The sequence below is a fragment of the Drosophila montana genome, unplaced genomic scaffold, assembly GCF_035044405.1.
Source record: "Drosophila montana isolate Dmon_TW-CO22-7 unplaced genomic scaffold, ASM3504440v1 contig_3846_1, whole genome shotgun sequence".
In the NCBI taxonomy this organism is placed as follows: Eukaryota; Metazoa; Arthropoda; class Insecta; order Diptera; family Drosophilidae; genus Drosophila; species Drosophila montana.
The window spans coordinates 617,791-645,592 of record NW_026998718.1 but is presented as its reverse complement, the minus strand read 5'-3'; the positions used below and the strand labels follow the sequence as shown (position 1 = coordinate 645,592).

At 38.8% G+C, this 27,802-nt stretch overlaps 1 protein-coding gene across 29 annotated transcripts in view; it reads left to right on the top strand.

Moving 5' to 3' along the window:
* Rbfox1 (RNA-binding Fox protein 1) overlaps nucleotides 1-27,802 on the top strand; it is a 94,394-nt gene that overhangs the window by 46,369 nt on the left and 20,223 nt on the right. For 23 of the 29 annotated variants that reach the window (XR_010437840.1, XR_010437837.1, XR_010437839.1 and 20 more), the window contains 2 exons: nucleotides 22,091-22,390; nucleotides 25,554-25,784. Coding sequence is in view for 24 of the 29 variants with exons in the window: in XM_064696210.1 (XP_064552280.1) it covers nucleotides 22,091-22,390; nucleotides 25,554-25,784 (531 nt within the window). In the remaining 5 variants the exon portion in view is untranslated. The remainder of the gene's footprint in view (nucleotides 1-22,090; nucleotides 22,391-25,553; nucleotides 25,785-27,802) is intronic. The other 6 variants (XM_064696216.1, XM_064696206.1, XM_064696209.1 and 3 more) reach the window with 1 other exon arrangement.

Sequence of the window (27,802 nt, the reverse complement as noted above, 5' to 3'; positions counted from 1 at the left end):
TAGGCAACTAGTCTACCCCGATTGTTAGTCCAGACTGCCTTTAAACAATCCTATTAATATATATACTGTGCATTCTTTGCATCCAACTAAAATGTTCTTCCCTGTTCAAATGTAATTCCAGTTATATGCTGTTGCTCTGAGGTCTCTTAAACCATTATATGATAGGAATAAATTTCATATTTAACTATCAAACAGTTTCCAGATATAAAATCACACCAAACTTTGGTATCAACTTGACTTATTTCTTCAGTTTTTTTTTTTGTTTGTCTGTGTTTTGTTTTTTGATATCAAATGTTTAAGCCAACGCAAACTTGAGAGACGCGCAAGATAATTAAACTTTGCCTTGTTGAAAGCCAAAGTGGACAGAACATCTATCGTTCATATAATGGAACTTTACTTTTTATCTACTTTTAGCTACTTCTCATCTCTTGAAAGCAAATTTCCAAATGCCATCTAGTTGATGCTTCGCCTCTGTGTTGACGCACAACAGCAGGGCGCACTTAGCTGCTTAACGCTCAAAGCCATCCCTACCCCTCTCCCTCTTTCTTTTCCCCTCTCTCCTGCTAGCTGATATCGCGCCATTTCTCCTCAATCATTTCAATCAGCTTTGGCTCACTTACAGCCTCAGCAACATTGACTTGGCTTTTGGCTTCTGGCTGCTGGTGTGGCCCCATCTCAAGGCTTAATAGCTGGATGGCTGCCTGCTGAGCGCCCCTAAGTGTTTATGCGTATCCTGTGGATGTATTTTTGAGTGTGTGTGTATTCGTGTGTGCTTGTCTGCTTGTGTACTTTGTGCCTTAAGTTCGAACTTTAATCAAAGTCAACTTTTATGCGAGCTTTTTAAGGTGCTTTTTTCTGCTCTTGATGGATTTTGTGGCAGCTCTTATCCTGCTTCATATCCTTTTTCCATTCTATCACGCCCTCATCCTGCCCGTTGTGCACCCAGTCGGGGCGTGTCATATAGAAGCACAACTAAAAACGTAACAAGTTGCTGGGCGCATACGTTGTGAGGGTAGACGCAGAGCTGCGATATAAGAAAGGGCAAAACTTTAAATTGAAAATTGTATTCAAGCGTTAAATTGGCTTTTTTCGGCGAGCTCTGTAAAAACCGCACGCAGCACACATAAATACTCACCTCTGGGCTTCCCTCTGCGCTCCTTTCTCACTGTCGCTGCAGCATGTGCTGCAGTTTTAAAAAGAATTGTTCACTTTTTTTCCCTGTACCCATTAAAAACGGGTGAAAATGGGTATAATGGCCTTTGTTCTTGATCAGAATCAACAGACGCGTCCATATATCCGTGTCTGTCTTGTCGGCAAACAGCTTGAGGCTTGAAATTGGATAGTATGTCCTCCTGTTACATGCGCAGATCAAGTTTATATTTAACGAAAACTCGCGCAGCTTCCACGAAATCAATGAGAATCTACTTTTGGATGACGTTTTCTGGGGTGCTCAAAACTCTGCTGGAAACACCAAATTATTGTTCACAGATCAGAAATAAATAGAAAAGTAGATTAACAGGTAAAGCGTTGCGCTATGGTATAAACATATATTTGGTTGCCATACGTAGGGTCCCCAATTTCAAAAAATATCGGGCAATTTTGGGTTATACAAGAATACTTTTTCCTTAGTGTGAGGCGGAGTAAAGAGGAAGCACAGACTGTGCTTGTGTTTATGTGAACATTTGTGTAATAGTAAGTTTGAAAGCTTGTGACGGCTTCTCGGCGCTGAGTACAGGGTATTTCCTAGTCTGGTCGTCCCGACTAAACACTTCTACTTGTTTTTTGTTTCGGGCACTTTTTGCTGCTCTTTAAATTCCGCATCTTAAATCAAATGGGGTCCCTGTCATTGGCCTTTGGCTGTTATTGTTGCGCCACATGTGGCCCATGTAAACAATTTCATCAAGATTTACGTTTTGATGAACACAGCTGCAAGACAAGGAAGTACCTCTTTGTTCTAACTCCTGTTCGCTCTGACCTCGCTATCTCCCTCTCACTCTCTCGCTCGCTCGTTTGCCCAAAAAGCAATCCAATAATCGGTGTATGTTTTGCATGTTAATTATGCTCGCTCGTGTTCTCTCTTCTTTGCCATGCTTTATTGTCATTTTCATGTTTTTGCGTATTCAATAAACGCAACGGCCTACACACACATGCTGAATCACTGCCCTCCACCCCGCCTCCCTTGCCCCGTGCACACCATTTGGCTAGTCGATTCTATGATTTTGACATTTGTTTTCGGGTGCCTCTCTGCATGCAAATGACGCTGGCGTTGATAGCAACGCATACGATTGTTGGCTAAGGGCAGGGGACTGTGACTGTGATGTAAAACGCAGGGGGCGTGCACAAATGGAATGGCAACCAATAACACACACATACACACACGCAATCGCCTGTGTCATTTGTTTTAGGCTCGTTTTGACAGCTTTGCCTGACCACGACTTTCGGCCTGTTATATAATGAAGTGTGTGCCATTTGGGCTGTGCATGAAAACTAGTTAAGACTATATATTTTAGCGTGGTGATGTTTTAAATCCGTGAGCCTAACAAGACGAAGAGCAAAGCTCTCGATAGCTTATATTCTGAGAAATGCTTTGTTCTCTGTTCGTTTCAGCATGGGGTTACTTATCTTTCGAAAAACGATGAATTTCAACGTAGCTTATGTCATTTTCAAGCGAAATAACCTTTGTATACCTTACATATCTTTCAAATAACGATGATTTTCAAGCGAAACAACCTTTCAATTTTCGTCGAGACTTTTAAGCCTCAGGATCCCAACTGAAGTTGAAAAGTAAAGATCGAAGTTCGTGATAGCCTTTAAACCGAAGCGGTCTTGGCTCTCTGCTCCCCTTAAGACTTGATCTATGATCAACTGGTAATGCCATCGTTTGCGGAAGAGGGAGGTATAGGCATTGCTTCTCACAGTGAGGAAACCATGTCCATAAACATGGCGTATACTGTTTCATCTGTCGGTTGGTGCTAACATCAATTGCCTTCTATTCCATGCAGCAGTGTTTAAGCGAAATAAGCTTTTAATTTTCGTCAATCCTGGAACTTGTAAGCCTTAGGATCCCAAGTGCAGTTTTTCATGATTGTTATCACAATTTGTTCGGTTCTTGGGTAGCTTATTAAATACCTTAGCTTATTTTGTAAAAAAAAAAAAGGCTTTGAGAGGCATCAGCCTTGAATGTGATTGAAGCAAACGGTAGCTGCAGCCTACTGGCACTGAAAACACTTCTCAAATTATCTTTGAAGATAAGAATGTAAGTTAATGTGGTTGCAAAATCGGTTGCGTGCCAGATAGCCATCAATATGCTGGCGATATTTATGAGACGCGCCCGCAGGATACAGGCTTTAATGATAGCCTAAAAGAGGGCACTTAATTTCAGCTTCATTTGGGTAGCTGCTTTTCTTGCTCCACACAATCAATAACGATTTGATGATGGGGGCTGCAGTACAGGATTTCACATATCTACCCAGGCACCACTTTGCTCCTTGTGTGTGCGTGCATGTGTTCGTGTGTGTGTGAATCTGTGAGCGAAACGAAAGCGAAATAATAATGAGGGCAGTATTAAAGTAGCAACAAGAAGAAGTCAGAAGTAGGGGTTACAAAAAAGAAATTGGTCAGCAAAAACTACAAAAAACGTGAACTGCGCGCTGCTGTCAAGTATGAGTTTATTTTAGTAGATTGTTCCAAACAAAAGCGAAAACTAAAAGTAGCCAAGTTTTTGCCTCATTTCTGGTTGTTGTTTTTGCTGCTCGTGTCCTGGCAGCCATTTAATGCCTGGCTAACACGCAAGCCTTCCAACTCCCAGCAAAATTTCTTGCTGTCTGCCACCGTGGAAAAATTCTTTTATTTTTGTTTTCGCTTTGAGTTGTTTTTTTTTTTTTTTTTAGTGTGTGTGAAAAAACTAATAAAGGGGCAATTTAGGCAATTCTCGTTGATCGTTTGCTGTGGGCTGTGGAAATTTGTGATATCTGTTCTGTCTGGGGGCCAGGCCGACAATGGAATTTATAATGCCAATTATGAGAATTTATTCAACTGCATATTAACTTCAATTGCCATTGGGTTTGTTGGAAGCATTCAAATAACGTTTCCAACCAGTTAATTTATGAAGATATTCCAGTACATAACACATATTAAATATTCAATTTAAAAATGAGCTGAATTTAGCCAGAAAGTGCCTTAAGACCGGAATGGGATTAAATAATTAAAATTGTTTTTTTTTTATTTTTTTTTATTCTTTAATAGCCAATAAATTTGTATGAAATCTGGTTGGCAAATTTGCATATTAATAAGTAACATGAGTAAAAGTAGGCTTAAATACGCTTCATATAGATTTTGGTTTATTCTTTTGAAACTCAGTCAAGGCTGACTGTCATATTTATTTTTAAACTGTATTTTGTTATCAATCCAGATTAAGGTTAATAACTTAATATTTCAATGGTTACGTAATGGTTTTTGGGTAATACAAAATATATGTTATTTTGTTATTAAGCGATTTTCGATTTGTCACAGAATCAATACACTCCTCTCAATATAGAGAACAGAGTAATGATACAATACCCTTTGGGAAACAGATTTTCTTTCAGTGAACAACTGGAGCATTTAAAGCATCTTAGCATTTCCGCATCTGCTTACTTAGAAGCATCTGTTTCCATTATACTTCATGCTATGTCCATACACAAACTCATGTGCACTTTATCAACGCCTACACACGCGCGCGCCCACACACACGCACACAGATGTACATCTTGCTCATACATCTCTGTTAAGTCAGCACTTTGGAAATCAAAATAATACACAGCTTATGCCACGCCCTGAGCTAAGATCAAAATAAATAAAATAAATGTTACTGATTTTTTTTGTCACACCCGCCCCTCTAGTTGTTGTTTTCTTGTTATTGCTGCTGCTGCTGTTGTTGTTGTTGTTGTTGTTGCTGTTGTTGTTACTGCTGGAAAAGCCATTACATTTATTTATGTATTTGCTTTGGCTGCGTACTTGGAGGCGCCTTTGGTTTGCCACGTTTGCAATCGCCTCGTTTGTCAGTGAGCGCTCAAATATATATATTTTTGTTTAATTTCAATGCTAGTCACGCATATCCTGACGGTGCGTAACCCGACCCCCTGCTTGTCATTTACTTTAAATGTTATTTATAAATTTTCGCGTGCCTTGTAACATTTCTGTCTCGCACTTCCTCATTGACGCTCTTTGTAATCTCAGCTGCTTTGTTAATTTACTTTGGTTTTAGGCATTGCCTGGTATTAGACATTGCCGACATACACACAGACACTTCTGCATTTCCTGTTGTTGTCTCTGTATTGCATTTTCCGGGAAAACGTTAATTACTTGACATAGGTAGACGACTAGCACATGGCGCATTCGGCATGGTTATGTTAATGCCAATGCTTAGTGGAATGGAAAATGCCTGCAGCTTATCTATTTTTGAAATTTATGATTTCGAAATGCGGTCGTAAGAAGCCAACGCCCTTGCGACGCTGTTTTGAGTGCTGCGATGGCAGAAACAATAACAAAACAAGCGAAATATTTCTATCTTAATGAATTTGACCCCCAGTGTCAATTTAGACTGATTAAACGGCCAGACTGGGCCTGAGAGCCGCGAGTACAGAAAATGTGTTTTTTGTTTTTCAAGTGCAGAACGAATGCTACTCTCTCTCTCTCTCTCTCTCTCTCTCTCTCTCTCTCTCCTCGCTCTCGCTCTCTTTTTTTCTCTGCGTATCTTTCCAAGTCTCGCATCGATGCGCTAAGCGGAAGCAGCTGCTCTGTCAACAATTTTCTCGCTTGCTTATGTAATTGAAACATTTGCCTAATAATTATTGCTATTATTTTTTTCACGCATTAATTAAGTTTTGGTTGTTTTTAATCATTTGGAAACAACGCCTGGCGCTTCATTTGTATGCAATCTAAAAATATACCCATTTTATACCCTGTTCTAAAAAAAGTATAATGAAAATCTGTAACGTTTGTATATTATTGATCGATTTAGATTAGTTTATCTGCACTTTTATTTCGGAACTTGTTTTAAACGCCTTTGATTTTTAGCTGCAGGCATATAGACGTCCCAGACGCGTAGATCGGACTACTATATAATATAGTCCCTTTTGAAAAATGTTCAACAATCTAATAGTTGTAGGGTATTAAACTTTGGCACACTCGAGAATACTTGTGTTTCATGTTTTTGGCTTTTTTTTTTTTTAGAAATAAATTCATATATCACGTTATTTGATTGCCACTAAATATGCACATAATTAGCAGTATTTATAAATGCATTATCAGTTATGCATATGTCTAAGCCATAAACTGTGGCAATAATTAGTCAAATATCTGAAAAATGCAACTAATTATGCAGTTGACAAAACTTTTGACCACCCTCGAAAATGCTCTTTGACATGTTTTAGCGGTGGGATAAAGTTATAAGCCTATGTTCACAATATTATATTATACAACATACAAAATTTAAAGATAATAAAATACAATATTCGTTAAATAACTTTTAAATGTGCAATAATGCAAAAAACACAATCATAATTTGATTAAAATGTATAATAATATAAATATCTATATCCAAAATATCTATATAATATCTATATATCTTCAATATCTATATAAACCCATTTAAATTGTCAGCATAAGCTGTTATAATTGAGCCTAAAAACTAAATATTATTTTCATTTTCTTCTTTTCAGGTATGTACCATGTCAGCACTGCAAAACACAATAGAGGTATTGAGTAGTGTATAAATTTATTCAAGTGTATAACTTGCACATGTGTTGCAAGTTTTTGTGGCCCCTTTTAACTAAATCAACACGCATTTCCCTTGCAATCCAATTGTATATATGTTAATGTACCCGGGTCTCAGTCATAAGTGCTATTATGCCTATTTTAAGCCCCATATATTCATTATACGCTCTTTCAGAACCTGCCGCTCTTGTAAGCGCCTTAAGACTAGAATATGTGGCAATGTATGTATATGGGCCTATATGCGCTTATATACATATAGAATCGTGTGTATAGTCTTGGGTGCCATATCCATGCTGCCTTATTTACTACGCATTAATGCCACAAATTAAAATGCTGTGCCGTATGTCGTTGCCATTGCCATTGGTGCTTAATGAGTGGAGCTCCTACAACGTGCTGTGTCCCTTGAATGTCTGGAGTCTAATTTTAGCTATAGCTGACTGGCTGCCCGGTTCCCTGACTGTCAGCCTGAATGCGGCTTGCCCGGGCCCGGGGTCGGCACTCAGACAGTAGCCTACAGTCGAATATGCGCAGCATGGGGTGACCGCTCTCAAATCTCAACAGCACAGAAGGGAGAAAAACATACATACACACGCGGAGGTAGCAAAGAACTGAAGAAAACAAAAAGAGCTGAAAACTTTATTAAAGACCAGATCCGACTACTCCGTCCGTCCGTCCATCTGTCTGACTGACTGACGACGAGCTCTCCATACGCAATTACAAGAAAATCCAGTGCGGTATATGCGCGCCGGGTGATAATATGAACGAGCGACGGAGCAGGGATAAAAATAGACAAGCACACACACGCCGTGTTGCTCACCGAATTACTCAGTTATTTGCTGAGAAGAAGTTGCCAGAAAAAAAAACGGTGCTCGAGTCAGAAAGGATATTGTAGCAAATGCCAGCGAACGGACAAAGAGAAAAAAGCCAACGCGTTGAGAAAGAGCAGAGGGAAACAAGCCAGGGTGTTACGAACAGCTGCTACCGACTGGTTAACACACTATTCACAATTCAATAATAGCTAGAAGCAGGCTGTGTCCGCTTCCAGCTGGGCGTGGCTAGCAAATTGTTACACTTTATCCGATGTGGATAAACACAAGTATTCATATATGTCATGAGTTTCAACATATACGAATTAGTCAATATGCTCGCTTTCAATTTGTTGAACAGTGTATATGAGTTGCATCAGATGCCTTCACCATGTGTTGCATTTCAAAGTGTGTGACTTATGGGGCAAGCAGACCGCCTGCCAGATGAGTCGATAAAATCACTAAAATCATTGAGCAACATGAAATTGCATTCGGTGCGATTTCAATTACAATTGCAGCCCAAAATGCCTTCGGCCCACCTGCAGCTGCAGGCAAACATAGATATATCAAACCGCATGCAAATCAATCAATTCCAATGCGGTCTGCTCAACAATGCCCAGTAAACGGGGAATGCAATATTGTCTGAGCTGGAGCTACATGTTATTCATTTTAAATCCGATTCGTATAGCTCGTCATCATTAAATTCCATGAGATCTGTATACGAAGCGTTCTCTTGCAGCGAACGGACATTGTTTGGCATTCTGTAGCCCATGTATACCCGGTACAGCAGGATAACCAGGATTTTCGTAAGCTGGCAGCTTATATGCAAATGGTTTTCGTACAATTAATATCAAGCAGTCGTGTTCTTAAAATTGCATTCTCGGCAATGGCTAACTCCTTGCTTGCTGGTGCACTGAATAGTAAAAATATTTGTATAAATACCAAAAATATTTGGCATCATATGAAATATGCATTAATGCCGCCTGTTGGGCTGAAAGCAAAAGAACTTCCGACGCCTGCAGCTGAAGTTTGTCAGTGCAAAGTTGAAAAATGTTGTAATTTTTTGCACTTTGCCAACTCAAAGGCGAAAATATGCATAATACATCAGCTGGGCAGCAGCTGTGTTAATGGATGTGAGTTCGGTATGGAAAGGTCAGATATGGAAAGGCATGAGTGTGTTGTGACGAAACAGTGCATAATATATTATAGCCCTAAAAGTTTGCAGTCAGTGATTCAGTGTTTTAAATATATCAAAGAAAATCGAATGAACCTACCTCAAAGAATATTGAAAATGAGATTTAATTGATTTGTTGTCCACCTCGATATCAGGGACTTGCATTGTTTTTAGTATAATCCCTTAGCTCCATATCGTTAACTTTCCTAATTCCATTTCATTTTCCTTATCAATATAACGTTCCCTTTCCAGCAATTAAATTGTGTTTTTCTTTTCCAACAAGTACAAATTTCCCTGTCTGTATGTCCTGCAAACTTAAAACCCATTAATTACAACTAAGCAAAGCCAACCCAGTTGACCACACATTTATCATAAGAGGCCTACGAACTTTACACCTCAACAGCTTATAGCCAGGATGCCATCGTTCTCGCTCCCGCTCGCTATCTCCTACTCCCTCTAGAATGGTCAAACCTATTTCAATAGCCAAAATTTTAATTAAGGCAGCACTTGGGAGCAGCTGGCGAAGTGAGGGTTGGCGAGCAACCCAGTCCAACCATTAAGTTCCTAAAGTCAATGAGCTGAGGTCACAATTTTTGCTTGCACTTAACCCAGAAGTTAGAGCGCAATGAGGTGAGCAGAGGGTAGTCAAAAAAGGAGCCAACGTCAGGTGTCGTTGCGACAAAAACTAACGCCATCCCACAACCCCCTTTATTTCGAAATGCATGTTGTTGCTGTAAAAATGATAAATTATCTGAAAAATTTGCAAAGTTCTGAAAATTACGCATTAAATCATGCGGAAAACATTGTAAGCACCTTTCCTAGGGCATCAGGTTATGTGAGTGCAGACCAGAGTGCAAAGTCATTCTAAAGTTTATTGCTGTGATTGCGGGAGCAGTCTATGGCAGGGTGAGGGAAAGGGGGCTGTGGAGATGAGGGAGGCATAGTGCGTTACGGGTTATAGGGCATCAACAATTTTATCGCTCGCATGAGCAAAGTCTTGCATTTTATAATGCTACTAGCACCAGTGTTTCTTTCGTTTTTATATATTTTGCTGGTCACGTTTCTTGCCCAACGACGTCTTTAGCCAGGTGTGTGCGTGTGTGTGTATGTGTATGTGTGCTCATCGTAAATTTGGGCATACAAACAACACAATAGAGCAACAACAAAAGGTAACAACGATTTTCGTCTCGTAGCATAAAGTTTAAGCAACCGCTTTGGCTATTTTGTATTTTCATTATTATGACTATCCATGCTGATTGCAGTCGTTGTTGTTGTTGTTCTCAGTTACGGTTTTCCTTAGCCTGGCACATACTTCATGGCTATGATTTACTCGCTGTTCACGGCCGTTGGCTCAACAACAACAACGGCTACTAACAACAACTCGAGCAGAACAAGTGCCCAGTTCAGAGTAGCCAAACCCCTCGTAACCCCGCCCAATTTCTGGTCGACTGTTTGTTTATTTTGGGCTAGCTTGGGTCAACTAGTTGAGACATGAACCTAATTTACTGGCTGAGTGCTTTTCATATCAGCTCTCTCTCTATCTAGCCATCTCTCTCACTCTATCTCCTGCTGTCTCTCTCTGTTTTACTTGCTGCGCATTTGGAATGTCTTATTTAGATTTGTTTGTCTTTCAAGCTATACACACCAAAATTTATGCACGTGCCAACAGGCATGTTAAATTTGGCTTTGCCATATATAACTCAATCACAGTAACTTAAAGTATACTTAGGATAATACTAAAATAATAATAGATCATTCGTCAAGAACTGACTGAAATGGATTGTTAAAAAAATGAGGTGCATAGCTTGTTAATATATCAATAATTAAGCTTAACTTACTTTTCGTACTGCTTATGCTTTTCTTTGTTATAAACCAAGCTTAAATGTGGTATATATTTTGGAAGCTAAATCATCTTCATTAACTTTGACTATCACTGTCACATAAAAAATCTGTGCAGCGATGCGTGAGTGATAAAGCGTCAAGCAAATCTCATTCGTCTTGCTGTCTGGTTAGCTTCCATGTTTGCCAATTTGGTCAGGTTAACAAGTAGAACTCAAGGACTTAACCACTCACTCACATCTTTATTAAGTGCCGCACAGTATGCAATAAAAATGTTTTTATTTTCTGACATACCATTTTCCCATTTTCATTTTCATTTCGTAAACGTCTCGAATTACGCATGTGCTAGCGCAGCGGTGAGTGGCAGTTTGGTTAATGGCTGACAACCTTTTAAGTGGAAAATCAGCAAAGTCGCGTCGATAATTGCCAGTCAGCTGGCTATAAGCGCACACAGACACACATACATGCACGCGTCTGCTTTTACTTGAGCTTTCGCTTTTCCGCTTTTCATGTGCTGCTACTTGTGTGTGTAAACGCACTTTATGAAGTCTGTCAGGCTAGTGAGCATTCTACAAGCACTTAATAAACTTTACATGTGCAAAGAGCCAGCCCAGTGGGAGCGGCTGTCATGCAGTGAGACAAACTTATACACACACACACTCACACTCACACACGCTGACACGGACTCAGACAGAAGCTCAGTTTTTAATGAAGGCTCATCAGCATTGTTGTTCGGAGGAAAAGCAGCAGGTAACTGTGAATGTAACTGCAACTGGAGCTTAGTGTCTGGCCTGGCCCCACATACCAATTACTTAGACAGTGTAGCTATTACGCCCACTTTCAGCTCGTCGTGCTTAGTTAATTGCCAAGCCCGCCTCAGGCCGCAGCAGCCACTCAGCGGTTATCCCAAATGCATCTCGGCCACTTTTTAAGTACAAAAACAACAGTAACTTGCATTCCTTTTAACTTGAAGGTAAAATAACCACAAGCCAAAAGGCCACTAAAGGATATGGCCTTTAGATGCGCCAATTCATTGCCCAGCCACGAAACCTAATGCATACTCTGTAAATGCTGTAGTGTTTCTTCAACAGGGTTTTTAAAATGTTACAAATTGTATACGTAAAATATAGAAATGAATAATTTAAGAATTTTGAAATCAGCAAAATGACAAATATTCACCGAATTTGAAAGCTATTAACATGGTCCATTAGTAACCTCACTTGGCGTGTTTATTTCCAAACAAATCCAATCCAAACTAAGTAACAATAACAACATTTCATATTCCATTTAACTTACTTTACGCACACACACATACGCGCAATTGACCCACTTATGAAGCTTCAAAGCCTGAGTATTAATTACATTACCAGCAATTCAACAGTCGCTCAAGCGAATCCGAAAAGCCTACACACAAACTAACCGACAATTTGCCAACAACAAAGCAACAACTACAACTACAACTACAACAACAACAAGAACAAGAACAGAAATATACCCAACGAAATACTTCCCACACTAGTGGGGCTTCACAATCCTTGCGCCAGTCAAGCGTTACAGGCTTAGCCGGGCGCTTAAGCCAAATGGCCAACAGCAGGTGGCGAGTACAACAAAAAGGAGCAGCAATAACGGCAACAACAAGCTGTAAAATTAATTGATTTACAAGTGTGAAAAGCGTGAAAAGCACCGAGAGGAGGTCACACACTACAGTCATAACAATAATGCTGAAATGAAAACCGTAAAAGGAAAACGAATGGAAAAATAAATAGAACTAATGCCAAAGAATGCGCAGCAAAGAGGATATTTTAGTTTTAGCTTAGTTTGTGTGCTTTTGTATAAAATACAAACCGGTTTACGTTAATTGCCTGCTGCAGGTGTGTGTGTGTGTGTGTGTGTATGTTTGTGTAAATATCGTGCATACGCCGTGTAGTGTGGCCCGCCCTTTTTGACCCTGTGTCGCGTGCTCTGCTTTAAAGCGTCCCTAATGCGCATTTAATGGCACTTCATATAGTACATAAACTTACTAGTCACGCCCACGCATCCATAAGTTGCGTGTAATACGCCTCCAGGCCCAATAAAACATAAAACTAGCTCATTTACTTTTCATAACTGGCGCGCCAGGAAGTGAGCTTTTGTTTTTAGCCGTCAGTTCCTTCCGCTTTCAGGCGTTCTTTGTTTATGTTTTCCCCCACCGAGGCGGAGGGGGCAGTTAATAAGCCATAACAATCAGCTGGCCTGAGCTCAGCACCTTGCGTGTTTAGCCCATTTCGATATGCAGCAAAACAGCAGAACTTATCGCCCTGAAAGTTAAGCGCTGTCAGGTGTTTCTATTGATTGCTGCGGGGCTTGATTTATAGCTATGACGCGTTGGGCGTGGCCAACTGATTGCATTTAATGTCCATTCAAATCAATCACACGATTGAAGCCAATGTCTGCTGTGCAGCTCTGATTTCTTGAAGCAAATTCTAGATAGCTAGCAACGCTTTCTACCATCCCAATCGCAATCGCAGCCGCCCCCTTCAATTGCTGTCGCAATGGGGAAAAATATCAATCGCAATCATCGCCGTCATTTATTTCTCTGTCGGTCTGTCTGTCTGTCTGCTGTGTCTCTGAACTGTTGTTCAATTTGCAGCCGCTTAACGGGTAATTCAAGTGCCTCACAGACACACCAACTAGAGCACACACCCCCTGTGTGTAATGCGATATTTGTGGCTTCATTGCACTTGCAGTGCGTCAAGTCTGGCAAATGAAATCGCAAGTTATCATAGAGACTGGTTATTCCAGTCGCCCAACTTTCAATTACTTTCGAGTAATTTAATATACATTTCGTAGCTCTCGAGCACTTCTGCCGCGCTGTCAAATTATGCTTTGCACATGAATAATGTGAGTCAAGATTTATGAATTTTTTCAACATCAAAACAACTTTTTGTTTTCTTTTTGGCTGTTTAGCAAATATGCCAAATTTTTTGATATTTTTAAGTGCCATGAATCAGGCCGAAAATCAACGCAAGATGCCGCCAATTCATAAGTTTTCCATGTGGCCGTACGCCCCATTTAAGCGCCGGGGAGACGTCCGAAGGGGCAAGGTGAAGGTGATGGCAATAGAATTCGAAATATATACATATACATGCTGTATACTGCATAAGTCCTTTCGCAAATATTGGACACGCTCTTGTGAGCCCATGAATTGCAAGAAAACAATTTTTAAAACAAAATAAATCTGTTTTAAAATTGAAAAATGCTCGACTTTGAATTTCCCTGTGAAACGTTCTAGAATGAGTAGAATATAAGCCTATTAAATGAAAAGAATTAGATTTATATTCTTGCTTACCATCTTTAACTAAATCAACTTAAGTTGTTTTAAATACCGATGCTGTGTGCCAGATGAATATTAGCAGTTTCTAGGTAAAGCTAGGAAAAGCTTCTTTTCATCCCGAAAGGAAAGTCGCTAAAGGATTTTAAAAAAATATCAAATTAAAAGGTTTTTCTTTAAAAGAATACTTAAACCTGAAACCCGTTTAACAAATTTTGATTTTATTATAAAAATATGTACGACATTGAGTATAATTTTGATAAAATCTTAAGTAAAATAATTTATTTAAAAGTGATTATTCATGATAACACAATGTCCCTTAGTTGTGAGATCTAATATACTATTCATTTCATGACGACTTAATTTTTTTGTAATATTATATATATTTATTATATAATATACTATTATAGCCTTATTTTTAAATATGACCTCCTTCTATATACGGCATTAAAAAAGCTTTATATAAAATACCAAATTTTTTGTTTTTAATGTAATTGCCGCATAAATTGACAGCACCTTAAAGCATGTGCACATAATTCGTTGTCTTTTATACTTAATGCTTCTTCAGCTTCTGTCAACGCATCTTTTGGCTGCCATAATTCAAGTCTTGTCAGCCTGGCCGACAACTGGCACGCCATTTGCATAGCTAAACATTTGCTTCTAAATACAAATTTCAACAATTTTTCTGTTTTTGAATGTACTCGTATTTGCACGCGTTTTATTTTATTTTGATGTTTGGGTTTTTACTTGTTTTTTTATTTTCCTTTGGATTGGCGCGTTTATTGACAAGGCACAGAACGTGAAGATTTTGGTAGTGTGTACTTTTGATATTTGTCTTCATTTATTTTTATTGATTTTGCTGCTGTCGCTGCTGCTGCTATTTTGGCTGATTTACTATATATTATCAGGCAATATATATATATATACGTGGGGAGCGGCCAATGGCCAATTTCATTTTCATTTGCTAAGCCATTGAATAATCACAATGCATTTTTTGTCCGCAGTCTTGCCAGCTTCCATTTTGGCCTGGCATTTTACGACCTCTGGCAATTTTTCGCACACTCTCTGCGCTTGGTTGGCTTTCGAACGCTTTTCAATTATTTAATTTTCCACTCACGTTCGTTAGGTCGACAAAAATTTAGCGATATAAATCCGGAAAGTGCATCTTCAGCGCGCACTCGATGGCGACATTCTCACGTTTTCATTGGCATTAAGGTTTAGTTGATCGGCTCCGCTGCGCCCTCGCCGCCCCCTTGCTTTGCCCTGATGCATGCTTCATTTGGCCAACTGCAGCAGCTGAAGGCGATTGATGTCAGAGAGTTACAGACAGAGCTAAAGGCAAAGCTAGTCGACAGCTAGAGTTGCAGTTGAAGATGGGTTGGCGAATTTGCCGGGCTTGGCTGCATAAATTCCATTGAAATGGCAAGCCACTCGCATCATCATCATCATCATCACCGTCATCATCATTGTCGTCTTCAGCTTTAGTTGGGCCATTAATATCAACAAACACCGCAATGTGGGCAGCCCAGTGACACACAAAAGTGGCAACTTGCAGCACAAAAATAAAAACAACAAAAAAAAAAGTGGGAAAATCTCGAAATCTACGACACGAAGAAGCATGCAGGCCGCATTTGAATGCTGGGCCGGTTCCCCCGATTCAATGCAGTTAGTCAGTTGGTCTGTTTGGCTAAAACTTTTTGCAGATGCGCTGCTTGCCACCTCCTACTGCCAGACATCGCTGGTTGCTCTGCGATCCATTAAGCCGACCCGTTTGTGGCCTAAGCCAAGCTACAGGCCTGTTTGCCGTTTAGGGCAAACTCTTTGGTTTTTATTTTCCTTCTATATACGTACTGTTGTGTTAAGTTGTTGCCGTTGCTGTTATTGTTGTTGTGACTGCTGTTGTGCACACCTGCACCTGACGTTTCGGCTTACCGTTTACAGCAGCCGCAATTTCAGTTCTCTAACGCTGTTTATCTCTGTTATAGCCTCGACAACAACTGCTGCTGCAGCAGTTTGAATAATCAACCACGAAATGTGAATTTGTGCAGAGAGTTTACTACAGATGGTAGGTACGGCAGTATCCCTATAAACGAATAAAGATTTACGATAAAACCAGCCAGATAACAATAGCAAAAGCCAGTCGACTTTTAAATGTGCTCATAACATATTCTTATGAGTATCTGGCTAACTCCAACAGATGCTTAATTAAGCGAAAGACTGGAGTTAAAAATGTTAATATCTATCTAATCATATATTTGAAACCATTTAAAATTGAATAAAAATTCATTTTCCTTGCCGTCTCTCCTTGGCATTAACTATCCTAGACTGTCTATGAATGTGAAAATGTCTTTAAAGAGTCAAGTTCTATCATATAGTATGTTATCTGCTAACCTAAACAAAGGTTTAATTTATTTTAATTGTAAATGAGAATATTCCGTATTATTTTAAGAATGCAGTATTTTTTTTTGTTCCACCCTTTGATAACAACGCGCGGCGAAAAGCCTTTGAAACAATTCTATTTATCGTTCCACTTGCTGCAATTTCACTTTAATTAGGAAGTTTTTAAATGTTGTGTTATGTGAGAATTTTAATTGGGCTGCTCTGCAGTAACATTTCAATTATTTCATTTGGATGATGTTTGTTGTTTCTGGTATTTGCAGCTCAAAGGCAACTCAAATGATTGCATTGCAGGGCAGAGCCAGAAAATTACGTATACGCCGGGTCGTCTGTGAGTGTGTGGAATGCCCACTAATTTACGCTTGTTTGTGTTTTTTTTTTTTTTTCACCTTATCATGACACTATTTTGCAGTCATCCAACGCTGACTCGTGTTGAATTCACCTTATTAAGGATTGTAGATGTGTAACGGCATTTCATGCAAAACACGGCACATTTTGTATTTGGAAAATAAATTTCCGGCTCAGTCGTTGATTTGCAAAACAGAAAACCCTATTACTGGGGCATACACGTATCTAGTATCTGACACCTACACGCTACATTTGCAGTTCCCGTGGCACAGCAACGGCAACGTCAACGACAGCATTCGCTGTAGTCATATTACATGTCATGTGGACATGCATGATTCATGCACCTGCAGGTCCTAGCTAGAAACATCCTTTTACACTTCAACACGCTTTTGCTATAATTTCCTGTACGCTGATAGACACACTGAAATTCCACACACAGGCTAATTCATATCTGAGCTGCGCCTTAGCTCAGCCTGTCTGCCAGCCTGCCCGAACTAATTCGAAATAACTTTGTAGTTATCATATTCTAATAGGAGCTTACTTTGGGAATATTGCCTTGTTAATTGCATTGACAGCTGCCAGGAAATGGCCTTCATCCGGCCAATTGCAGTTTTGGCAAATTGGCTTTTAACTGATGCTTTAGGCAAATATGCAAGCGGCGCCTTCACAAATGGAAATTGAAAAGCAGACGTGATTAGCATCGACCTAGAAAACTTTCTAGCGCACACCCATTGAGCAATTGAGTCACAAATTTGGTAAGATAACAACAATAGCAACAACAACAGCGAAAAATGTTAAACAATCGACGCGTGTTGTACAAATTTCAATTTCGATTGGCTGCCCGTTTTAATTGACATGCAACGCGTCGTGTCGTGCCGTTCGCTAACCAACTTGGATTGGGCTCTTGGCCCGGCTTTTAAACGAGTGTCGCCAGCGGCCCAAATTTGCCATTGCATTGACCAAAATGGGCGCCTCGTCGACATCAATTGCGTCAGCAGCAACTATTGAGCAATTGGTCAAATGGTTTTCACTGTGTCAGGTTCAAACTTGAAACATGTCCGCTGCCAGTCGCAGCTGACGCACAACGCCGGTCTGGGAAAGCACATATAATTTGGCATAACAAAATATTGTGTGCTGTTCACGTCATGATTTATTAATATTCGGTTGATGTAATGGAACTATATATTTTCTGTACTATATACAAATATTTGGGGCAAGCTGTTATTGTATTTGAAATAATACAGCATGATCTAAAAGTATTTTTCTTGACTGATTTGGTGGAAAACTCGATTTTTAGTTCATAGGTAGATACGAGAATGTTGCTGAAAATTGAGTCAACTGCGCTATTTGTTTGTACAATTTTTGTGAAAATATACATTTATATATATAGTGAATGTTAAACATATCTTCAGAAACAGCTTAACGCACGTTTATTTTTCATTTTCCACGTTGCCTTTTGTTACATTGCCGTGAAACATTTTTTGGCATGCATTTCACATAATTTTTCTTAATTTTGGGCCATCAATCAGCTGCCAGTATGTGACATACTTAATAATTACGTATACGCAGCGTGCGGCACACGAATATTTTAGCGAGTATAATGCATATATTAAACGAAAATTGCTAATCTTAAATGCCTTCAATTTGATGGTAGAGGCAAATACTTGCTTACTTACGTATACATATGTATCTGCATGAGGACTGCTGCATTGATGAAATTTTGCGCCAACACTCAAGACAAATACTTTAAATACCACTTGAAAGCCGGCGCAATTGTTGCAAAAATGAAAAGCGTAAAGTGTTTTGTTGAAAACGTTCCAAAAACAACACATAGAACGCCTGCCGACAAATGTAAACAAACTGTGGGCCCAAAAACGACGCCGTCGACGCAGTCAATAAAACAGCCCCAGCTGACGCCAGTTGGAGGCGGAGGACTGGGTTGAATGGGCTGCATTGAAATCATAATAAAAACTGGGCGGAACGGAGAAACATTTGCCATGCAAATAGGCCTTAAAAAACGCGCCACTCTGACGAACATTCGAGTGCAATTAAATGCAAAATATTTAACAATGCAGCAGTGTATAAAAATGAAAGAATTGTTCGCAAAATTGGAGTTAAATTATAAAAGTGATGCCCCCAATCAATGGCCATGTTAATTGTGCGCAATATATGCAGTATATGTGTTGATTTTTTACTTAATTGTTACATTCAGAAGCACCATATTTAACAATATATATTGAGAACATGAATTCCGATGCTGTTACAATTTTACAAGGCTGAAAGCAACTGTAGAGTAGTATACTATCGACTCTCGAAGCAGCTTCTTCGTTTTTGGCAACGCCAGCTATTTACCCGTCATTTGCAGGACAATGGTTTCCGAAGTCAATTGGAGAATAGAATAACGCTTGCTCGTTGTCCTTAGGCACGTTGAACTCACATTAATCACAATAAGGATTATCCGTAGACTTGAACTGGTTTTGGTAAAGCTTGAAGCATCCATCCGGTCAGTATCTGGGTCAAGTAAGAGTCCACATGTATGTGTCGGTGTGTGTTTGTGTTGTGACTGCATTGTTTTAAGTGGCACTCGGTTTGCACAATTCAAAAAACGTATGCACCAGGCGCAGACTAGATCATTCTGACAGACAAATTAAGTGCTGCGAAGGAGACAGCGACAACAACAACAACGACCCGTTTCACGTTGAGTGCTCTTATGTGATGGCAGCCAGTAGAGACCGCCTCACACCTTCGCCTTTAAAAAGTGCATTATTTGCTGGAATGAGTAACTTCGCCGTGTCGTGGCTTGTTATACTTTGTTATTTGTCATATAGTAAAGAAAATACATATGTATACAGTTATTTTTGGTATACTCAAGACACAAATCTAAAACCATCCGTTTGGCAGACTTTTGAACGATATAGAAGTCACTTATAGATACTTCAAACTTCGGGTATACAGTCGTGTTTGCTTTCGACAATTATGAATCTCTAAATTCCCTACAATGTACTATAACAGATGGATTACTGAACTCTTTAAATGTTCGAGTCACAGGTTGAAAGTCGTTATCTAAAAGTCACAATTTTAGAATCACCAAAGCCTAAATCAAAAAGAATGTTTGCATTTGGCTGTATGCACAGAGTATTGAGCAGTCGACCACATTCGACTGCAGAGATCTCACTTTTTTTTCATGGGACATCGAAATGAATTTTCGAAGAATTTCATGTAAATTCAACATGACAATTTTCTTTCTAGTCGCGCACATCACTGGCATAGGATATTTACACGTACGTAAGCGTGCACAAAAAAAATACAAATATGTAATACATATGTATTTCATATATCTTGCCGCACAACACGGCGAATGCGCAAAGTGTGCGCCAATTTGCACGGCGGATTACATCACAGACTGGGCAAAAGGGGCAAATGAAGGCGCAGGAGGGTGGAAAAGCATCTCAACATGTCGTATGGCTTGCATTTAATTAACAAGCTAATTTTTTAAAGCACAAATCGCTGGGCGTTGCAATGCAAAAGAAGAAGATCAACATGAAGATCAGAAAGGTGGTAGGAGGGGCGACGCAGTTTCTGCCCGTGTGCGGCCAGAAGAGATTGGGCGGTGCCAAAAATATGAAAACTGACATTTGTGTGCCTTCACAGTGCCTGCTCTTTGGGTAGCCTAATGAGATGAGATACGAACCGCAGCCAATGCATAAGACATGGTTTATTATTGGATAGCAAACGTTTCTGTGTACAAAGTTTTTCTTATCTTTGATGTGATTTGGGCTACTTTTGGAGCACTTTTCTTATACTCTGTTCACAAAATGAAGAGAGTGTATTAGTATTGCGAAACTTCTGTTTTCCTCTTAAAACTCTCTAGTTAAAAACTTTCCAAACAGACTTTGATCCTTTAAGATAAACCGATCAATATATGGACAAGATTAAAGTTCGCATTTCAGTTAATATATAGTACCTGAAAATTTCAAGTTTACAATTCTTAAATATATAGCAATTTGATTTTAAAAAGTTGTCCAATTTAGTTTCGTACTTTTTCTGAAAATACTCATTTTCAATTTAAATCGTTTTCTTTACGATTTTATTACCGTATTTCTGCGTATATTGTACTAATTACATTTAAGATTTGTAGAATTTCAAAAGTGACAGAGATTGCTGATTCTGTCAGTTTTAAAATTCCCCAAATATCTCTAACGTTTTGTTAAATCCCAAAATTAATATCCATTTCGGGTAGCCGACAAGGCAAGCGCTGTAACCAACAAACAAAAGCAGGCAACAAATTTACAGTAAAACATATTAAAATGCCACTCACATGATAATCCCCCATTTTCCATTGCTTGCCTTCCCTTCTCGCTCTATTTTTCTGCCCCTCTCGCTCGACTACTCTCAAATGACAAAAAGTTTGCCGACAAAATGGTTGGAAAGGTGGAGTTTGGCTCTGCATCAGGAGGATGGGATGGGTTTTTATTTAGCTACAATAAGCTCCAAATTTTGCATATTTCATAGATGTTGACAGGCAGCGCTGTGTGTGCGTGAGCGGGACAGAATATGTGTGCGTGTGTCTGTGGGGGGTGTAAGGTAACCCAAGCAAAATAATGGCTAAAATTTATACAAATAAAAATTGCAATTTAGAGCAGGCAACGCTACTCGCCCACGCTGTATATGAGAATGTGTATATGTGTATATATGTTTGGGTGTGTGTGTGTATTTCGCAGTCGCCTTTGTCTACCCAAGAGCTTAGCGGCTACCATAGATACCGGTCATGGGTTACCTGCAAATATAAACTATATGGATTTCATTTTGCACTTTTATGGCAGAAACGGACCACAGAGCAACTCACACACAGAGATAAACATTTTTGGTAGTCCAGTCAAACCGAAATGCGTCACCATAAATACAACTAACAATCAGTTTACAGTGCCGGACTGTTAGATACCCATCGCATATGACCATTACAAACTGAGCAACAGGAAATTTCCCCCAAATACAGATATGCTTATATTTAAATAAGAATCCGAGTGGGCTAATGACAAGAATTCCAAAAAAAAAAAATTGTGTATAAGGTTCTAAGAACTACTTCAGCATAAAATTCGTGAATTAAGTATATAACTTTCCTCATTTAAGCTAAACTCTATTTGGTCTTCGGAATCCAAAGTTATTAGTACTTAAATTCGAGGTCGAATTTCAGGAATCTTTTATCCGAAGCCCATAGTTGCTATTTGAAGCCAGTTTGTGGCTACATTCTATCCTTTATAATAAGAACAACAAATTTTAAAACGTAATTAAAATTATAATTCGAGAACTAACCCTTTGCCCAGCCTGAAATGTGTGTACCTTGTTAGGCATTTAAATATATTTTATCTCGTTATTTTCTTTTCTTAATTTACATAAATACCCAAAAAGGATAACCATACTAATCCGATACCCTCCTTTGTCCGCCTCTCTCATTTACAGCACATGGTGCAGGCTGGCGTGGCGCCTTTTCCAGGCGCACCAGCTGGCTATGCCGCCGCACCTGGACCGGCCGCTGCAGCCGCTGCTGGTGCGCCCACAGCGGCCGAGAGCTTGTCGCTGGCCGTGACAGCAGCCGCAATCAAAACTGAGCCTGGAATGCAGTTGAAGGCAACCGCCGAGTCTGCAGCAGCGGGCAATGGCAGCACAGGAGCCACCGGTGCAACACCAGCTTCTGTGGCAGTTTCCACCAGTGTTGCCGATGGCGTAGTCGTCAATGCGCCGTTGTATATTCAACAAAAGGTGAGTTTGCCCAGCCAACTACTATATTAACTACACTCTTACACTCTATATTATTGTATGTAAGTGTGTGTGTGTGTGTGTGTGTGTGCAAGTGTGTTTGTAATTTGGATTGTATTTCGTAGCATTTTTGGCTTTGGCTTTTGGGTTCGGTTTGGTCTTGCTCTGCTTTGATTTGGCTTAATTTGGTTGCATTCCATTTTGTAGTTGTTGGCCGTGCCTATAAATATGCACAAACTCACGCACACACACACACACACACACTAGTAGACAACGAACACCATGCTTGCTGCTGTTGGTTTTACATTTTTGATCACACGCGTTGCGAACATAACTGTAAATACCAGCAGCAGCAACACGCAGAGGAGCACAATCTAAGCTCTTGCGCTCACAATTTAGCATTCATATTTTGTATAGCATACTTTTTGGTGCTGGTCCAGCACGTCGCTTTGGTTATTGTTTATGCGCAGCAGCAAACGCTGGAGGATATTTTGCTCAGCTCTGTGGTTTACTGCGTTCGCATACATTTCACATTTTTTTTCTAATTAAAAAACACAACAAATCAAAACACGCACTACAGAAAACTAGAAGAAAAAAAAAACAACAAGAAGGCAAACGTTGTTCGAAATCAAAGCGGCAAACAATTTTGTGAACATGGAGTTTTCACCATAATCTCTCTCTCTCTCTCATATGTCTTAAGAAAATCATTTCAAGCATTTATATTTTGATAAATAGTTTTTTTATACTCAAAATTCTTTTTTACAAAATCAGTTCACACACATAAAACAAAAAGAAATGTGCACACATTTAAATTGGTTTATTTGCATCTGCGTGACATTTTATTTTGCAGCTTGGCCACGCACACCATTTGTTATTTGAGGACCGGCATGTACTTATTTGTTTATGAAATTGATTCGTGCATTTGAATAATTTAACAGTTGAGCTTTGCATTTTTCAACTAAGCCTTTGTGTAACATTTAATTTGAGTGCAACACAAACTACACACACACACGCGCGCTGAAACATACACGCATACGCACGCAGTTGTTTAATTGTTTGCATTTAATTGTTGGCGAACTTTTGGCTCACATGTGCAATAAATAATCAAATATTTAATTATTGCCAATAAAATTGGTCGTTGTTTAATTTTGATATTTTTCTTCTGCTACTGTTCGTCGTTTGTAGTTGAACCTAACTGTGAAAATAGGCAAAAATTATAAATATATTTACAAATTCTTTGTGTACATTGGATCAATTGTACATTCATTTATATTACGCCTACACAATGTAGCACTATTAAAATAACACACGTATAAAGTTACAATTGTATTTATGGCAACAACTAATTGGGAGATAGTCACTCTTGTAGGGTAGTCTGAACCTGCGATAATGGGATGCGTTATATCATATAGTTATTCGTTTTGGCCGACTATAATATGAGTATTGCCTGCATCGAAAGTCGAATCTATTAAAAGTTTCAGCAAAATATTTTTAAGGCTTAAAAACTAGCTTGCGTTATTTGGTCTAAGTATACTTTGGTACCTACTAAAATGAATCCAAGGATGTTGCATTGTTTAGACAATTTTTAATTTTTTTGAAAATCAGGAAGTAATCACACTTACTGCAACATAAAAGCAGCATATAGTATAATATAATAAATTTATATAAATTCTAAAAAATCTTTAGGATTTGTTTTTCCAGTAGCTTAAACTTATTTTGACAATTGTCTTTTATTAAACTGTCATAACATCCTTACTGGATTTTCAACACTTCCTTACGTAGCAACTGCATATAGGCTTACAGCATTCAATTAGTCTATCATTATTTAAATTCAATATTAATTGGTCAGCTGCAGCAGCTGACCAACTGAGCAGCAATAACAAGAAATGGCTGCCATAAATAAAACACAAATCATGCATAGACTTCAACTCGAACAGAACTAACACAGGACAAAGACAGCTGCACATATGTATTGCGAATTGCTTCAAGCAAAATGCTTGCAATAGCAAAAACAAAACCAACAAATAGGGAGAACCAAGACACAGAATTGATGTCATTTCCGTCTGAAACCATGCTATTTGCTTGAAGGAAAAGTAACATAAAACAAAGCACCAATAAATCTGGTTGAATTTGCTTCCGTCTGGTTGATGGGTGTATAATGGACCGACTGCAAAAAGTCTACAATAAATACTAAATATTATTTAAAAAAAACGTAGCTGAAGTTTAGATGGGTGTCTTCTCATGTAAATTGCAACAACAGTAAATCACGCATACGCCCTGTTTGTTGACCCGCCGTTTGAACTAATCCAGCCATATAATTTTTAAACTTCTTGTTTTTTTTTTTATAAAAATATAATATGTGTTGGTAGCATGATGTATTGACAGATCATTTATCTATCTATCTATCTATTTCTCTCAAAGTATATACAAATATATGTATTTATGTACAATACATTTGGCTCTCACTTATTGTTAGCAAAATTAACCGCCTCCCCCCACCATGTTAAGCAATGCTTTAAGTTTGACAGTTTGCTCAACTGATTGATGAATTGTTATTGATATTGACTGGTTGATGGAGTCACATGTGTGCAACTTAGTTAAATAAAATCCTTGGACATGTATTGTATGATTTTTAATGCATACACATCTATATATACAAATATATTATAGCGTAAGATTGTATAAAAATATCAAAAACAGAAACCTGTTAAATCATTTCTATTTTTTTCGCATTTTGTTATATCACTCTTTTAATATACTTATAATTAACAATATGCTAGCTGTATTCGAGGCATGTTTAAAAACAAAAAATAAACAAAAAAAAATGCAACTAAACCATGAGAAATGCAATTGAAAATGAATTAGTTTTATATATATGTATACATATATATATTTAATAACATGTATACATATTGCAATGTACTTATATACTAAGCAATTTTTTGGTGTTGGTCGTTTGGTTGATTGCCTGACCGTCTGCCTATCGTAGTCATTGTGTCACTTACACTCTCTCACACACTCACACATACGCCAATATATATGTCTGTATATGTTTATACAAATGTATATATATAAATGCATATATATAAATACATGCACAGCTATGAATGCGCCTGTGATGGCAACTAAACGCAAATCCTTGTTGTTTCCCGCAAATTTATCACAGACAAATCTGTCAACACAACAACAAACACAACAGACACAGTACAATGGCAGCATCAGCAATGGAACCGCAGCCCCAGTACCAGCAACTGGCACGGGAACAACTGCCACGACGCTGGTCACGCAACAGCAGCAGCCACCCGCACCTCTGACAAATGGACACGCCATGGAGCAACTGCAGCAGCAACAGCAGCAGCAGCAGCTACCGCATACCCCACAGAATGTGCTCAGCATTGTGAGTTTGGCCAACACAGCAACATCACAAAAAAAAAATTATAATAAAATAAACAGTCAAGAAAACAAAAAACGAAGGGACAACTCGAGAGCAATGCAAACAATTGAAATATACGTACGCCATGAGTTTGGTTTCGGTTTCATGCTTGCTCTGGGTTTCTGCAGCTTAAGTTTTATTTTTTGATGCCTTTGGAGCTGACCAGCTCCTTCATTAGGCAAAAGTTGCTACTTAGTCATACAAAAACCACGTAGTTGGTCGCCATTCATTGCAGCTATCGCATTATCATTCCCAGCGCGTCTTTTATATTGTTGTGCAGCATAACAATTCTCCATAAATTTCCTGACAAGGCAAATTAGCTATCTAGGTTTATAATTTTTTAAATTAAATTATACAATTGAGCTGATGATACAATCTGGGCAGTCTTCCAGCTAAATTATATTTATTAAAAAATTAAAACCTATATAGAATACTGGCATTTAGGTTAAAAACATGTATTTCGAAGTTTTGTTTTTTACATAAATATGCTTATGTCCGACAAAAATATTTTCTTTATTGCAAAAATAAAGAATTTTCTATTTATTCCTAAGCTAGTTTGTGTATATCAAAAATTCATTATTTAACAACAATGTGGCTAACCAACTGAAGAACTTCAACCAGATACCACAGAAAAAAAAAAAAAAAAATCAACTCGCATTAGATAATGCCAACACCTTTCGCATTCAAGTTAAAGCATTTAGCTCAAATTCCTTTGGCGTTGGCTTTTGTATGTTATTCCTTTGATTTTGAGTCAAGGAAAAATTTGATATACTCTGTTAATTAAATGAGAAAAGTATTTTAGAATGAAAAATTCGGCTGTGTCAAATAGAAATTCCACAATTCGCACTTTAAAGGCCACTTGTTTTGGGTTCGGCTTAACATAAAATCTTTATAGACTTTTTGAACTTTTTTCTTTAAAGCTGCTTTAAGCCCATGTACAGAGTATCAAGCAGTCGTTCTCACTTGTCTCTTTAGCTGTTTCGTAATGTATGCAAAAATGTTTGATGCGGCATCAAAATGCGAGCGACCTTTTTGCTGGCGTCGCGTGCCTTACAAAGGCATTTTATAAACTAAAAAGCGTTAAATGTCATTTAGGGTAACCCAATCCCAATTCCAAGTTGTAATACCTGAACGCCCCCGTCCATTTTCAGGCCCGACCTACGTTATCGTTAGCCATTTATACGGCTAAAGTTTTTCACGCTATTTCACTTTGCCCCACCAGCCGCCATCTGAATCCAAGGAAAATAATGAAAATGTGCGCTTAACATGCAATCGGAATCGTACAGAGAATACCCTGCTCTGATATGCATATGAGTTTACAAAAAGAATTTGCTTAGATTTATGTGTCAACAATGCGCATTTAATACGAATTCCGAACGAAACCCAAAATTAAGTTGGCGTCATTTATATTGCCTACTTTATGGGGCGTGTGTATGCTATGGGCGGTTCGAATTTATTTGCTATTGTTATTATTGCATTCGCCAGTGCATTTTGATCGTGTGCGTAAATTGACAATAATATGAAATTATTCAAACCCAGAGATAGAGTGCGAGAGAGACAGAGGGGATGGTTCTGAGGGTGACTCTGTGGGATGTGCTTGGGCATGGCCTGGTTGGCTGACAACAATGCCAATAGGCAACATGCCACTGTGCATATTCAGTTTTAATAATGCAAAAATACAAATGCAAACACATCCGCAGGGTCGTCGCTGGGATTTGGTTGCAGTAAGGGGAATTGCAGTACTTGCGCGACAGTTTTATTGCATAAGTCAACAAAAGTCTGTGCCACAAATGTGCCATTCCATGGGTTCGACAGTCTGTCCGCTTGTCTGTCGAACTGTGTGTGCTTTGTAACTTTTTTATTGGGTCACCCACACACACACAGACAGACAGTTGCACGTTGCAGTGCATAACGTGTGTGTGTGTGTGTGTGACTGTCAGTCTACAAACCACTTGAAAATTGTATTTTCATTTCAATTGTTT